The sequence below is a fragment of the Dipodomys merriami genome, unplaced genomic scaffold (genome assembly GCF_024711535.1).
Source record: "Dipodomys merriami isolate MVZ:Mamm:240054 unplaced genomic scaffold, mDipMer1.0.p SCAF_345, whole genome shotgun sequence".
Taxonomy (NCBI): Eukaryota; Metazoa; Chordata; class Mammalia; order Rodentia; family Heteromyidae; genus Dipodomys; species Dipodomys merriami.
The window spans coordinates 1144763-1160535 of NW_027204993.1; the positions used below are offsets into that span (position 1 = coordinate 1144763).

General features: G+C 56.7%; 1 protein-coding gene across 2 annotated transcripts; it reads right to left on the reverse strand.

Moving 5' to 3' along the window:
* Positions 1 to 750: 750 nt before the first annotated feature.
* On the reverse strand, positions 751 to 12634 carry LOC138803662 (calcium-dependent serine proteinase-like). Of its 2 annotated transcripts, none has more exons than XM_069987724.1 (12): positions 12553 to 12634; positions 10539 to 10611; positions 9711 to 9918; positions 9244 to 9421; positions 8451 to 8576; positions 6809 to 7008; positions 6299 to 6452; positions 5848 to 5963; positions 5327 to 5405; positions 4439 to 4567; positions 3412 to 3486; positions 751 to 2431 (listed from the first exon to the last, which is right to left on the reverse strand). In XM_069987724.1, exons 2-12 carry the CDS (start codon positions 10559 to 10561, stop codon positions 1590 to 1592), a joined length of 2130 nt encoding a protein of 709 aa, XP_069843825.1. In that variant the 5' UTR covers positions 10562 to 10611; positions 12553 to 12634; the 3' UTR covers positions 751 to 1589. The 2 variants fall into 2 exon arrangements, with proteins under 2 accessions (XP_069843825.1, XP_069843824.1); XM_069987723.1 differs by lacking the exon at positions 12553 to 12634 and adding an exon at positions 11667 to 11769.
* Positions 12635 to 15773: the final 3139 nt, after the last annotated feature.

Consider the following 15773-nt stretch of genomic DNA (forward strand, 5'->3'; position numbering starts at 1 on the left):
GGCGCCCTGGGGTCCAGCCTCAGCACCCATAAAGCCAGGATTTAAAATAAGTCAAGTCCCAGACCCACACTGGTGGCTCACGCCTGGAATCCCAGCTACGCAGGGAGCTTGAGATGTAAGTTAAGGATGGAGGGTCAAAGCCGGCCCAGGCAGGGAAGCCAGTGAGACTATTTCCAATGAACCATCCAAAAGCCTGAAGTGGCGCTGTGGCTCAAGTGGTAGAGCTCCAGCCTTGAGTGAAAATGCTGAGAGACCGTGCCCAGGCCCCGAGATCAAGCCCCAGGACAAGAGGAAGGAAGGAAGGAAGGAAGGAAGGAAGGAAGGAAGGAAGGAAGGAAGGAAGGAAGGAAGGAAGGAGAGGGAAGGGAGAAAATTAAGCCAGGTTTATGTTTGTAATCCCAGCCACTCAGGAGGTGGAGATCATGGTTCAAAGCCAGCCAGGATAGGAAAGTCCATGACATTCATCTCCAATGAACCACCCCAAAAGTGGGTCGTGGAGCTGTGGTTCAAAGCGGTGGAGCACTAGCCTTGAGCAAAAAAAAAAAAAAAAAAAAAAACCTAGCTCAGGGACAGCGCCCAGGCCCTGAGTTCGAGACCCACGACCGACAAAACAGAGACAGAAGCCAAACCCTTTGTGTAGCAGGCTGTTGAATACGTGTTGCTTGCTGCCCGGGTCACAATACGATGATCTTCAATGCATTCCTCTGTGGGTCTGAAGGTTTGGGGGGAGACTAAGACGCAGCCATCGGGAAGGGGGTTCTGACTACGGTTTATTGCCAGGAATCGCTGGGAATGATTAGTCACAGGGAATCCCCACAAGATGTAAGGCAAGGAGACAAACACAAAACCATTCCAAGAATTGCTGCAGAACTGCACGAGAAGACAGGCCTTCCCAAGGCCCCCCAGGACCCAGCCCAAGGCCCCCCAATACAGCCCAGATCCCTTCCTCTAAGCCAGGCCGGGGTGGTGTGGACCATCCAGCGGCCTGCGTGCGGGGCACTGCGGCTCACGCCTGTAATCCCAGCCACTCAGAGGCGGCTGAGCGCTGAAGAAGGCGGGTTCGAAGCCAGCCTGAGTAGGAGCTCCCTGATCTCCAATGAAGCACCCAAACAAAAAGCCACAAAGGGGGAACTTGCGTGGCCCAGGTGGTAAAGCGCCAGCCTTGAGCAGAAAAGAAAAAGGGGCTGGGAAGGTGGCTCAGCCGCAGAGCGCTCGCCTCGCAGGCATCAGGCCCTGGGTTCGATTCCTGGGTGTCCACCTACACTGAAAAAGCCCGGAGGGGCGCTGTGGCTCAGGCGGTAGAGCGCCAGCCTTGAACTGCCTGCGCCCTGACTTCAAAACGCGGGGCCGACGCGCTCCACCCCGCCATGCACTGATTGGTGGACATTGCTTCGATGATTTGCATGCGGAGGGGGAGGCTGGCACCTCATTGGTCGTTGCTGGTGAGTCGGAGATTTGCATGTGAGCGGGGAGGCTGGCACCTCATTGGTCGTCGCTGGTGAGTCGGTGATTTGCCTGTGAGCGGGGAGGCTGGCACCTCATTGGTCGTCAGCGGTGATGATTTGCATGCGGAGGGGGAGGCTGGCACCTCATTGGTCGTCGTCGGCGCCGTCGTTCTCCCGCATCGTCTCCAGGATCCAGTCGAGGTAGCGGCTGACCTTGGTGTAGACGCCGTAGGTGCCGCACTTCTTGCCCCAGGACACCAGGCCGGCCACGTAGAACCTGGGGCGGTCGTCGTCGTCGTCGTGCTGGGGGTCGCGCACGGCCAGGGCGCCGCCGCTGTCGCCCTGGCAGCTGTCCACGCCCCGGCCCCCGGCGCAGATCATGTTGTCGGTGAAGGCGTAGACGCCGCCCTGGGCGTCGGCCGCGGCCTGGCGGCAGCGCTGCGCGGGCACCACGGGCACCAGGGCCGCGCGCAGCGTCAGCGCGCGCTCCCGCCTCTCCGTGCCGCCCCAGCCCGCGATGAGGCCCACGTCCCCGGCCGACGGCGTGTAGGCCTCGGAGCGGCCCGGGAGGCAGATCGGGCCCACGCGGGGCCCCATCTGCACGGGCTCGCGGAGCTGCAGCAGCGCGATGTCGTGGTCGAAGTCGCGGCGCGCGCCGGGGTCGAGGCCGGCCTTCCAGCCCGGGTGCAGGAACACGCGGCGCGGCCGCAGCGCCTGCGCCAGGCGCAGGTCGGAGGAGCGCGCGGACGCGGAGCCCGCGAAGGCGGCGGGCGGGGCGGCGCCGTCCACCGCGTGCGCCGCCGTCAGCACCCAGCGCGCCGCCACCAGCGCGCCGCCCGCCCACGTGGCCGCGTCGCGCAGGAACACCTGCCACGGCACCTGCTCCGCCTCCGCCGCGCCGCCGCCGAAGATCCGCTGCTGCGCCTGCGCCGCCGCCAACGGCACCCCGGGCACCGCCCCGAACGGCTTCCGGGGCACCCCGCACACTGGGGGGAGGAGGGAACCACCGGGTGAGGAGGAGCCCGCAGGCAGCCCCCCCCCCGCCCCACCCACAGCGGCCGCGCCTCGAACCCGGGGCCTGGCGCTGACCCCGGGCTGGTGCGCGCGGCCGCAGCTCCACCGCCAGCGCGTTGGAGAGCAGCGGCGGCTCAGGGGTAGAGCACTCCTACACATGCACACACACAATGCACACACATGCGCGCACACACATGCACACGCACGCATGCACACGCATGCACACGCACGCACACATGCACACACACGCGCGCACACACATGCACACGCACACAATGCACACACATGCACACACGCACTCACACAGTGCACACACACATGCGCGCACACGCACGCACACATGCACACACACAATGCACACACATGCACACACACACATGTGCGCACACATACACACACGCGCGCACATAATGCACACACGCACGCACACAATGCATGCACATGCACGCACACAATGCACACACGCACGCACACAATGCACACACATGCGCGCGCACACACGCGCACACACAATGCACACGCACGCACACACATGCACGCACATGCACATGCACGCACACAATGCACACGCACGCACACAATGCACGCACACAATGCACACACATGCGCGCGCACACGCACGCACACAATGCACACACACAATGCACACACGCACGCACAAAATGCACACACATGCACGCACACAATGCACACATGCACGCACACAATGCACACACATGCACGCACACGCACCCACACAATGCACACACACTGCACACATGTGCACACACACTGCACACACATGTGCGCACACATGCACGCGCACACAATGCATGCACACACATGCAAGCACACGTACATGCGCGCACACACACATGCACGCGAGCGCACAGACACACACACACAGCACACGGACGCACACACACACACAGTCCATGCAGGAGTGACAATGCCCCCCCTGCGCCCCCATTACCTGGAACACACTCCGGCAACTCAGCGCCCAGCACCTCGTTCACCCAGCTCCCATTACCCGAGCAGCGGTACAGGCCTGAAACCACACGGGGCGCGGTCACAGGCCGCGGCTGCGGCCCCGCCTTCCATCCCCCCCCCCCCGCCCGCCTTCCACCCCCCGCCCGCCCGCCTTCCATTCCCCCCCCCTCCCGCCTTCCCCCCCCCGCATCCCCCCCCTTCACTCTGGATCTGATCTGAGTGGAATCAAAGCCGCCAGAGGAAGTGGAGCCGTGGCTCAAGGGGTCGAACGCCCGGCGGGAGCCCAGCGAGAGCGTGAGGTCCTGAGTTCAAGTCTCCTTGCTGACAGGCAACAAGAAAGCAGAGAGAAAGAAGGGAGGGAGGAAGGGAGGAAGGGAAGGAGGGAAGAAGGCAGAGAAGGAAGGAAAGAAGGAGGAAGGAAGTATTGGGGGAAGGAGGGAGGAAGGAAGAGAAAGAAAATGAGGAAGGAAGGAAGAAGGGAGGGTGGAAAGAAGGGAAATGAGAAAAGATGGAAAGAGGGAGGAGGAGGAGGAGAAGAAGAGAGGAAGAAAAGGAAGAAGGGAGAGGGAAGAGGAGGAGGAGGAGGAGAAGAAGAGAGGAAGAAAAGGAAGAAGGGAGAGGAAAGAGGAGGAGGAGGAAGAAGGAAAAGAAAAGAACATGAAAAAGAGGAGGAGGGGGAAGAAGAGGGGGAGGGGAGGAGGAGGAGGGGGAGAGGAGGAGGAGGAGGGGGAGGGGAGGGGGAGGGTGGGGGAGGGAAGCTCTCAGCATTGCATCGGATCATCGCCGGGCTCCGGCGTGGCAGCAGGACTGGGATTTGAACTCAGGGCTCTGCGCTCTCCCTTGGCTTTGGCGCTCCACCTCTTGAGCCACAGCGCCACTTCTGGCTTTTTGCTGGTCCACTGGCTACACAGTCTCCCGGCCTTTCCTGCCCGGGCTGGCCTCGACCCGCGATCCTCAGGTCTCGGGGCGCTGTGCCTCCCGCCCCAGGCCCCCGGGGCGGCCTCGCCTACCGGCCCCGCTGGGCTCCATGCTGTAGTAGGGCTCCTCGCACGAGTACCGCGCCACGGCGCCGAACGACGTGTCCTCGGGCTCCACCACCCGGCCGTGCTCCAGGGACGCAGGGGGCCCGCAGTCCACGGCTGCGGGGGACAGGGCAGGGGTCACCCCGAGGCCCGGCCTGGGGACCACCAGAGGCTTCTGGAAGCCTGGACCTGCCGGCCTGCCCTCTTCCCCAATCCCTCCTTCCCTCCCTCCTTCCCTCCTTCCCTCCTTCCCTCCTTCCTTCCTTCCTTCCTTCCCTCCTTCCCTCCTTCCTTCCTTCCTTCCTTCCTTCCTTCTTTCGGTCCTCTTTTATTTATTCATTCGTTTCCTTCCTTCCTTTTTTCCTTTTCCTCCTTCCTTCCCCTCAATCCTTCCTTCCTTCGTTCCTTTCTCTTCCCTGTCTTCCCTCCCTTCATTTCTCTCTCTCTTCTCTTCCCTGGGACTTGAACTCAGGGCCACCCTCTCTCACTGGGCGTTTTCCCTCAGGGCTGGCGCTCTACCCCTTGAGCCACACCTCCACTTTCAGCATTTTGCTGCCTCCTTGGAGATAGGAGAGACTCACAGACTTTTCTGCCCTGGTTGGCTTTGAACTGCGACCCTCAACATCTCAGCTCCTGAGTCGCTGGGATTACAGGCGTGAGCCACAGCACTCGGCAGCCTCTTTGGACCAGGTCGGGGCGGGGTCTCCACCTCCTTCATGGCCAGCACCCCTCAAATACCCCGACTTACCCCCTCTCATGAGCCTAAAATGTCCCCGCGCATGCGAATGTTAACATATTGATCTTTTCTTATTTTTTTTTTCCAGTTCCCCTTGGGAGGAAAAGTCATCAAAGCGCTGGCTTTGAGGAGACACGTACGCTGACACTCCAGCTCGGGGCTGCTCCACCGCCCGTCACTTTGACAAGAAGAATAGAAAAACGTTGAGCCCACACTGCCCTGGAAACACAGGGAGGCGTCCTCAATTCATTCACAAAAAGACAAACATGAAAAAAGCAGCCACAAATGAGGTGGGTCCCACCTGGCATCCCAGCTGCTCAGGAGGCTGAGAGCTGAGGTTCACAGTTCGAGGCCAGCCCAGGGAGGAAAGGCTGTTTTTGTTTTTTGTGTGTGTGTGTGTTTCGTTTGCTTGTTTTTTGTCGGTCTGGGTCTTGAACTCAGGGCCTGAGCGCTGTCCCTCAGCTCTTCAGCTCCAGGCTGGCGCTCTACCCCTTGAGCCACAGCGCCACTTCTGGTTTTCTGGTGGTTCCTTGGAGATCAGAGTCTCACGGACTTTCCTGCCCGGGCTGGCTCTGAACTGCGATCCTCTAGATCTCAGCCTCCTGCGTAGTTAGGATGACAGGCGGGCACCACGGGAGTCTGACTAGAATAATATTTTTACCTGCACAATTTCGAATCCATCCACACAGGAGATTTTCACCACATCTTTGAACACATATTTGGCTTTTTCCGGCTCCCATATGGAGTTGGCTTTGACGTTTTTGGGACATGGGATGGCTTGGGGGGGAAAAAAAAAAAACAGAAGTGAAACTTCACTACATTACCAGGGAACACTGTCTTCTGGCTCAGTCTCAAACCTCCCACTTGGCCTCAGTTCCCAGACTAATTCTTGCTCACCGCGGGTGCTTTACCGCTTGATCCATGCCCCCAGTCCAGGTTTTTGCTGGATAAGCAGAGCCAGAAATCCCTCAGACTTTCCTACCTGGGCTGGCTTGGAACCTTGATCCTCAGATCTCCTGAGTCTCCAGGATGACAGGCAGGAGCCACCAGGGTGCCAACCACTCTACCTATACATTGTTCCAGAGCTTTCCGGACAATGGGAGGTCACTCACGGTCACCGTGATAGCGAAGCTTCCAGCCTTTGCTCTCTCCTGTGAGGTCGGTTTGAAAGATGACATCCAGAGTATTACTTCCGGTCTCGATCACCAGAGGCCCGGGAAATCCATGACCGCAGTAAGGACCGTATTGTTGTTTTCTAGACACAAACTGTGAGAGAGAGAGAGAGAGAGAGAGAGAGAGAGAGAGAGAGAGAGCTGATATTGTTAAGTGAGAACCAACGAGAAGGAAATAAAAAGGCTAAGCCGGGCTCTGTGGCTCCCGCCTGTCATCCCAGTGACTCAGGAGGCTGAGATCTGAGGATCGTGGTTCAAAGCCAGCCTGGACAGGAAAATCCATGGGCCTCGTCTCTCCCATTTACCAGTCAAAAAGCCGGAAGGGGAGCGGTGGCTCAAGTGGTGGAGCACCGGCCTTGAATGAAATAGCTCAGGGACAGCGTCCAGGCCCTGAGTTCGAGTCCTAGGACTGGCACAAAAGATCAAAGAAGTGACTCGTCCATCACCCACCACTAAATTGTCCTGGCAGCTCCCGTCGGCGTCGGCGGGCTCCACGTCAAAGTCATCTCTCCTCATGGTCACCACTACCTGGAAGCCCTCCTCCAGCTCAATCCGGTACTCACACCTGGAGTTCTCGGGGTACGGACTGGGATAATTGGGGCTCGTGATCTCCCCCTCCAGGGCTGTGAACACGTCCCCCGTGCAATTGACTAGAGAGAAAGAGAAAAGCAGGAAGAGGATATAAAGTGAGCCGTGTTCTGTTATCTCTTCTGGAGGCTGAGATGTGAGGATCTGAGTTCAAGGCCCTCCCAGGCAGGAAAGTCTGTGAGCCTCTTATTTCTCATGGACCAACGAAGAGCTGGACGTGGAGCTGGATCTCTCAGTGGTAGAGCGCCAGCCTTGGGTGAAAACGAAACAGGCCCTGAGTTCAAGTCCCAGCAATGGCGTGAAATGAATACGAAATAAAGAAAGACAAAAGGAAGTAAATGAACTTCTGGATTGGCTGTCTGTTCCCTGACTGCCATGCTTCTTTGGAGAGCTATCCCATGGGAAGAAGCCCAGTGGGTTTCCATCATCTGGGTTAAGATGGAGGCGTTCACGGTCACGAACAGCCCCAGGCATCTCTGTCCCTCCTCCGGCTACTCATGGGCCCTGGGAGCTGGGGCTGTGTGGATTGGATCTAAAGCGTCTCCTGAAATCTAAGGGGCCTGTGGTACAATTGAGAAGTGGTTCAAAACCTCCAGGGGGTGGAGCCTAGCGGGAGCAAGTTAGGCCATTGGGGGTGTGGCCTAGCAGGAGGAAGTTAGGTTATTGGGGGCGTGTTCTCAGGACACTTCCTTCCTTTCTTTTGCTTCTGGGCTGCGGAGGTCAGCCAGGACACACTGTACGGCCCAAGCTCAAGGAGGGGACTCACCACCAATGACCTGAGCACCTCCCGCTAGGCCCCGCCCCTTCCTCTCCCTCTCTGTCTCTCCCTCCTGCCCCTTCCTTTTTTGCTTGCCTCTCTCTTCCTCTGTCTCTCTCCCTCTCCCTCCCTCCCTCTGTCTGTCTGTCTCTCTCCCTGCTTCCTGGCCACCCTGAGGCGCACAATTCTCTCCACCATGATGCTCTCCCTGTCCACAAGCCCCCCCCCCAATGGGATGGGCTACAACCAGGAACCCCTATCCCCGAAACCAGGATCCCGCCTTGGCTGCTGTGTCTCTCTGCTATTTCGTCGCAATCCTGGAAATCTGACAGACACAGCGACCCCTCCTCCCCTCCTGCGGCTCCCCTGGAGTTTTGGGGTAACTGGGAGCAAATGGTGGGAGAAAAAGCAGGCTTTTCTGTCCATCCCACATACCTCTGTCTTGTATATTGCTCTTTCTTGGAATCATTTGCTTTTTATATGGCTTTTTTTAATATGCTGTTATTGTTTGTTTGTTGTGCCAGTCCTGGGGCTTGAACTCAGGGCCTAGGCGCTGTCCCTGAGCTGCTTTTGCTTAAGGCGGGTGCTCTACCACTTGAGCCACAGCACCACTTCCGGTTGTCTGGTGGTTCATTGGGGAGAAGAGGCTCACGGACTTTCCTGCCCGGGCTGGCCTCCAACCACGATCCTCAGATCTCAGCCTCCTGAGTCGCTGGGGTGAACGGATGCGGACCACACGGGGCTCACCTCCACAGTTCCTCATGTCATCGTAGAGGAAGTATTCCGGGGGACAAGAGCAGAAGTAGCCACCGATGAAGTTGTTGCAGAAGTGACTGCAAGGGACATCGGAAAATTCCGTGCACTCGTCCACGTCTACACGCAAAACACAGCAGAGAAAGAGAGGTTGAGGGCAAAAGACTTGAAATGAGCCCCGAACTAAAATCAGCATGAGAGTCAGGAACTACATGTAGCAAAGACTTATTGCTGGACGCTCTTCACTGAGTCAGGTGCTGTGGCTCCCGCCTGTCATCCCAGCGACTCCGGAGGCTGAGATACCCTGAGCACCTTCCCTTCCTTGCGTTCTTACGGAGATAAAAATAACTACCTCGTAGGAATGAGTTCAGCATGATGCTACTATAACTCCAGTTACTGCCGCCAGGCTCAATTCATAGTGGATCTTAGTATGTTGCTGTTTATTATTCTACCATTTCTTACTACCATCATCATCATCATCATCATCATCATCACGAAGATACAATTCTATGTTGGAACCTCACAAAGACAATCCCTGGAAGGAGCCAGGTCAAATCAATATATCATGGGCATTTATCATGTTTGCGTGCGGTTGCACATGCCTGTAATCCCAGCACCTCAGAGACAAGGCGGGAGGGAATCACAGGGTTGAGCGCCAACCTGGGCTCCACCGCAAAGCCCCGTCTCACACCAACACACCATCCGCTCACTTAACGTCGTGTGTTCTATCTTTCCACTCCCGACCTCTGCTGGACCGGTCGGTGGGTGCAGATGTGTCATGTCTTACCCACGGCCACGTAGTAAGCGGCAAATCCTGTAAATCGCTCTTCATTGGAGAAGTCCGACTTGAAGGTCACCTGGAGTTTGTTGTAGGGGACCCGGAATTCTGCCACGATGGGGGAGTCGGCACTCTTTCTGGGTCTCTGTCCACATAGCTTTTCTTCTTGGATTCCTCCAGACAGTATCTACAGAGGAGCATTCAAAAGAAGTCAGGAAGGCCGGGCGCCAGCGCTCACGCCTGTAATCCCAGCGACTCAGGAGGCTGAGATAGGCGGATCGCAGTCTGCCCCAAAGCCACGGGTGGCAGGAAAGCCCTTGAGACTCTCATCTCCAATGAGCCAGCAAAAAGCCAGAAGTGGAGGTGTGGATCAAGTGGTAGAGCACCAGCCTTGAGCATAAAGCGGTTCGGGGATGGCGCCCAGGACCCCCTGAAGTTGCAGCCCCGCGCCTCCTCTTCCTGGGTGTATAATATACCTGCACGAAGTCATACTCGCAGTTTTCAGACAGCTCGAGGTCCAGGTGGGTGAAGTAGAGGTGAACACCGAACCCCTCGGGAACTTCTATGTGCCAGGATGTGTCCACCTCGTTGGGGTACGCCTGGGGATAGTTGGGGGACAGGATCTCTCCATACATGGGGAGTCCCGCATTCACCCAGGTGAACACAGAAAACAGAGCGATGCACCTGGCGGGGGGGGGGTGGGGAGATGGTACAATGAGCCCTTGAACCACAGCACCACTTCCCGTTTTCTGGTGGTTTATGGGAGATCAGAGTCTCCCGGGCTTTCCTGCCCAGGCTGGCTTTGAACCTCCATCCTCAGATCTCAGCTTCCTGAGTAACTAGGATGACAGGCGGGAGCCACCAGGGCCTGGCTCACGCTGCATTTTCAAGTCACAGCTGGCGCTCTACCACCTGAACCACACCTCCAGCCTTAGGCGGGAGTTTTCAAAAGGCCCACACCCAAGCCAGGCCTTCGCCGGCTGGCACCCAGCATCCTAGCTACTCAGACATTTGAAACTAGCTTTGGCAGGAAGGCCCAAGGGACTCCACCTCTGATTAAACCAGCAAAAAGCTGGACTGGAGGCCTGGGCCAAGCGGTAGAGCACCCCGCTGTGAATGGCAAAAGTCAGGCAAGAATGAAAGGCTGTGAGTTCAAGTCCGAGTACTGGGACCCCCCTCCCCACCTCCCCACTCCCCCCAAAAAAGAGGCCTAGAACAAAGCAAGAGCCCCCCAAGATTGGAGCCCCAGTCTTGAGAAGCAGGGAAGGGAGCTGGTGAGTGATCTCGGAGCGCTGAGCACTCACCACGTTTCTAGAGAAGCGTCCATGGCTCCAGGCTGACTCCTGGCGCCTCTTGATGACCCCCCGCACCAGACACCTGCAAGGGGTTCCTCTTTGTGTCACCATCATGAGAACACGTGTCCCCCTCTCCCCCCACGCCTCCGTCCCCCTCCCAGATCTTTCTCCCCAAGGAGTCCTCTCCCCCATGTTTCTCTTGTTGTCATGGCTGTGTCTGTGCTGGGGCTGGAACTCTGGGCCTGGGCGCTGTCTCTGAGCTTTTGCGCTCCAGGCGGGTGCTCTACCACTTGAGCCACAGCTCCACTTCCGGCTTTTTGCTGCGTCCTTGGAGATAAAGAGTCTCACAGGCTTTCCTGCTCAGGCTGGCTTTGAACCGTGATCCTCATATGGAGCTCAGCCTCCTGAGAAGCTGGGATGACAGGCGGGAGCCACCGACTGTTTTAATTCATTACAATCACACAGCCCTGGTTTTGGGGGGTTTTCATTTTTGTTTTTTTGCCAGCCCTGGGGCTTGAACTCAGGACGTGGGTGCTGTCCCTGAGCTTCTTTGGCTCAAGGCTGGCGCTCTACCCCTTGAGCCACAGCGCCACTTCCGGCTTTTTTCTGTGTCTGTGGTACTGAGGAATCGAACCCGGGGCCTCATGCATGCAGGGCGAGCACTCTACCACTGAGCCACCTTCCCAGCCCCGAGACAGCACTCGACTATGCTCTTTCTGGCTGCTTCTCTTGGTATCTCAGAGGCCTAAAAGAAGAATTCCCTTCTTCAGAGACAGGAGGGCGGAGGAGAGGAATGGAGGGGAGAGAGGGGAGGAAAAGAAGGAAGGGAAGGAGGAAGGGACTCTGAGAAAAGGGAAGGAACAACTGAGAAACTCTTACCATCCCATGAATCAGCGAAAAGCTGACACGGAGCTGTGGCTCAAGTGGTAGAGCACCAGCCTTGAGCAGAAAAAGCTAAGGGACAGCGCCCAGGTCCTGGGTTCAAGTTCCAGCTACCAACACGCACTAATAATAACAGCAATGCTGAAACATTCTCTTTCCAATCCTCCATCTTGGCCTCCAGCCTTGCTCTCTGAGGCTCTGGGCCTTTCCTTCGCCTTCTAGAAAGACTCTGCGCTTTATTTATCAAGCTTTTACCTTTCGCCGAGGAAGGGCCAGTACTTCAGTCCTCTCTTCCAGCCCTGGGCATGCTGAGAAGCCCCAGGGGTGGCTGGGAGAGGCGGGGCGGGGCCTGCAAGGCTCCACCCACTCTGCTGCCCCGCCTCTGTCCCCAGCTCCTTTCCCTCCAGAGAATGTGGCTGGCCAACCCCCCCCCATCCCCAGCCAACCAGTCAGCCTTGATCTTGAGTTCCCCCTGCTGTTAGAACAAGAACTTTGTGGGTGATTTTCCCCCCACACCCCCCCAAGCCTGAGATGGTTTCATCCACCAAGCCAAAAGACAGGGAATGCAAGAATGGGGAATTTCACCAATTGCCCAATTCTCGTTCCTGAGCCAAGGGTGTGTGTTGAAGTTTTCCCAGAAATCTGGTGATTTGTAGTAAATAGAGAGAGAGAGAGAGAGAGAGAGAGAGAGAGAGAGAGAGAGAGAGAGAGAGAGAGAGAGAGAGAGAGAGAGTTGATAGGAAGAGAGAAAAAGCCAAATGCGCAAAGTCCACCCCTAGCTCTGAGCTGGAGCAGATGCCTGTAATCCCAGCTACTCAGGAGGCTGAGATCTGAGGATCGCAGTTCAAAGCCAGCCTGGTCAGGAAAGTCCATGAGACTCATCTCCAAAGAACCACCAAAAAGCTGAAGTGGTGCTGTGGTTCAAGTGGCAGAGCGCTCACCTTGAGCTGAAGAGCTCGGGGACAGCGCCCAGGCCCAGAGTTCATGCCCCACGACCAACAAAAAAAAAAAGGAAACAACTACTTGTGTTCCCAGACTGTGGGGAGTTCAGAGCTGCAGGACGATGGTTGTTCGAGCCCAGGCTTTATATGAGCATAGCAACACCCTACCTTCACCAGTAGTTGAGTGTGGTGGTACATACCTATAATCCCAGCCACCGAGGAAACCTAACTCCAACGATCAAGTCCGCAGTGGTGGCTCACGCCTGTCATCCCAGCTACTCAGGAGGCTGAGGTCTGAGAATCACAGTTCAAAGTCAGCCTGGGTAGGAAAGTTCAAGACCATTATTACTGGGCTGGGAAGAGTCTCACAGACTTTCCTGCCCAGGCTGGCTTTGAACCACGATCCTCCGATCTCAGCCTCCTGAGAAGCTGGGATGACAGGCGGGAGCCACTGGTGCTCTGCTCCCATGAGACTCTTGTCTCCAATGAACCACTCAAAACTTGCTAGTGGCGCTGTGGCTCAGGTGGTAGAGCGCCAGCCTTGAGTGAAAAAGAGGCTCAGGGACAGCGCCCAGGAGTCACACACAGCTCCTCTGGCTGAGCCCGAGTGGCCTGTTTGGTCATCTTCATTACAGTGCTGAATGGGGCTCGAACTCAGGGCCTGGGCGCTGTCCCTGAGCTTCAGTGACTCAAGGCTGGCGCTCTCCCACTCTAGCCACGGCTCCACGATGGGCATTTTGCTGGTTTGGTGGAGAAGAGAGTCTCGGAGACTTCCCTGCCCGGGCTGGCTTCGAACTGCGATCCGACTCAGCGCAGATCTCAGCTTCAACTCTGCACAGGTCGAGGCCATGGACCCCAATGTCAGACGGGTCACTGGGATCCGCCAGCCAAGCTCCACCCAGGCAGGGACTCCAGGACACGCTGGACGTGGGCGGAGCCTTCGGTGGGCGGGGTCTCCAGTGGGTGGAGCCTTCGGTGGGTGGGGCCTAGGAAAGAAATTGGGTGATTTGAGGCGTGGTCCCCGAATGGGTGGGGGATTTGGTGGGTGGAGCTTAGGGAGGGACTTTCGTTAGGGGCGTGGCTTTACATGGGTGGTGTCTCCAGTGGGTGGGGCTAAGAAATGTGCTTGGAGGTGCGGACTTCAGTGGGTGGGTGGAGCCTAGGAAATAAATTCGGTGATTAGGGGCGTGGTCCCACAGTGGGTGGGGCCTAGGGAGGGAATTGAGTATGGCTTTATGTGGGCGGGGCTTTCAGTGGGTGGGGCCTAGGGAAGAAATTATGAGATTGGAGGCATGGCCCTCAGTGGGTGGGGCCTCCGGTGGGTGGAGCTTTAGTGGGTGGGGCCTAGGGAGACTCATGCCATTAGAGGCCAATCTTCCCATGGCTGCAGCCTTCAGTGGGTGGGGCTAGGGAAGGAATGGTGTGCTTGGGGGCGTGGCCCTTCGTGGGTGGGGCCTTCTGTGGTGTGGGCGTGGCTTTGCATGGGCGGAGCTTTCAGCGGGTGGGGCCTAGGGGAGGAAGTTAGGTCGTTGGGGGCGTGGCCTTGAGAAGGTAGGTCCCTGACCCTGTCTGTCTTTTGTGGCCTGGCCACGATAAAGTGCTCTCTCCTGCCCGGCGCTCCAGCCCTGGTGTCCTGAGTTACCCCAGGACCCTGTGCCCATGAACTGGCACCTGTGAAATCCTCAGCCAGGATAATTCTCTTGTTTTTCTTTTTTGCCAATCCTGGGGCTTGAACTCAGGGCCTGGGCGCTGTTCCTGAGCTCCTTTTGCTCAAGGCTGGCGCTCTACCACTTTGAACCACAGCGCCACTTCCGGTTTCCTGGTGGTTCATGGGAGATCAGAGTCTCCCAGACTTTGCTGCCTGGCTGGCTTTGAACCGCAATCCTCAGACCTCAGCCTCCTGGGTAGCTGGGATGACAGGCGGGAGCCACCAAGGCTCAGCTAAATCTTTCTCCTTTATAAATTGCACTATCTCAGCCAAGTGCTGGTAGTTCACAGCCTGTCATCCCAGCTACTCAGGAGGCTGAGATCTGAAGATCGCAGTTCAAAGCCAGCCTGGGCAAGAAAAGCCCGTGAGACTCTGATCTCCAATGACCCACTCCGAAAACCGGAAGTGGCGCTGTGGCTCAAGGGGTAGAGCACCCGCCTTGAGCTGAGGAGCTGAGGGACAGCGCCCAGGCCCTGAGTTCAAGACACAGGACCACCACCAACAACAAAAAGCAGAGCTTGCGGTTAGTGATCACAAAACGGCCACTACCATTCCAGTCATTCCAGTAGCCAAAGTCATAAGTCACCAGGCAAAGTTCTTATCCCAACTTCCGTTTATTCCAGCTCCCAGTTTGGAGTTTGATTGCTATCAGCCAGAACATTCCAGACTTCTCAGTTCTCACAACCCACAGCAAACCACCTTCCAGGTTTTCTGGCTCTGAGTCTCAGTGTTATTTAGGGATTTCCAGTAACCTGGTGTTGAACGCACTAATTCACTTTATCTTTGGAATTTTCCCTTTTAAGGACTAGCCTGGAGTTTTTGGGGTTTATTTTCCCTCTACAGGGAGATCCTGCCTTTCAAGATTGGGCCTATTCTTCATCATCAGTCATTTTGTTCTGTTTCTAACTTCACATTTTAGATTCTTTTGCAAGAGAAGACAGATTGTAACTTGGCGCCTGTCAACCCAGCTGCTCAGGAGGCTGAGATCTGAGGATCGTGCTTTGAAGCCAACCTGGGCAGGAAAGTCCATGAGACGCTGATCTCCAATGAACCACCAGAAAACCGGAAGTGGAGCTGCGGTTCAAAGTGGTAGAGTTCTAGCCCTGAGCTGAAGAGCTCAGGGACAGCACCCACCCAGGCGCTGAGTTCAAGACTCAGGACCAGCACACACACACACACACACACATACACACACACACACACACACACACACACACACACACACACACACACACACGAGAATGGTCATAATCCATCAGTGAATACCTAGATTAAGGCCATTTTCTCTTTTTTTTTTCCTCCCATGAAATCTGTGATTTGAACTCAGGGCCTGGCCTGTCTGTCGGGTAGATCTACTCCACTCCGTGCCCCACCGTACCCCATAACCTTTCCTGAAACGCAGGTTAAAGCCATTTTTTTTAATACCTTAGAATCCCTTCAATGGCTGAGGAAGGATACCAGTATGCTACCAAACATGTATCTGAAGGCAGGCGCTGGTAGCTCACACCTGTAGTTCCAGCCACTCAGGAGGCTGAGTTTGAAAGATCACTATTAAGCCCAGGGAAAGAAATCTGGGAGACTTCTCACCTCCAATTCATCAGCAAAAAGGAGGAAGTGGGGACGTAGCTTAAGAGGTGAAGGGTCAGTGGCCTGCAAAGAAGCCCAGCAAGCTGACAGGTGGCGAGTTCAAGTCCCAGTACAGGTGTGAACGTA

Excerpts from the sequence above, each read along its gene's own strand:
- LOC138803662 (XM_069987724.1), bottom strand. The coding sequence starts at position 10,561 with ATGGACGCTTCTCTAGAAACGTG. Across the intron at positions 7,009-8,450 it reads TGACATGAGGAACTGTGGAG|TCAATTGCACGGGGGACGTG; the intron begins GTGAGCCCCGTG and ends CTTTCTCTCTAG. Across the intron at positions 5,406-5,847 it reads ATGGATTCGAAATTGTGCAG|GGCAGTGTGGGCTCAACGTT; the intron begins GTAAAAATATTA and ends CTGTGTTTCCAG.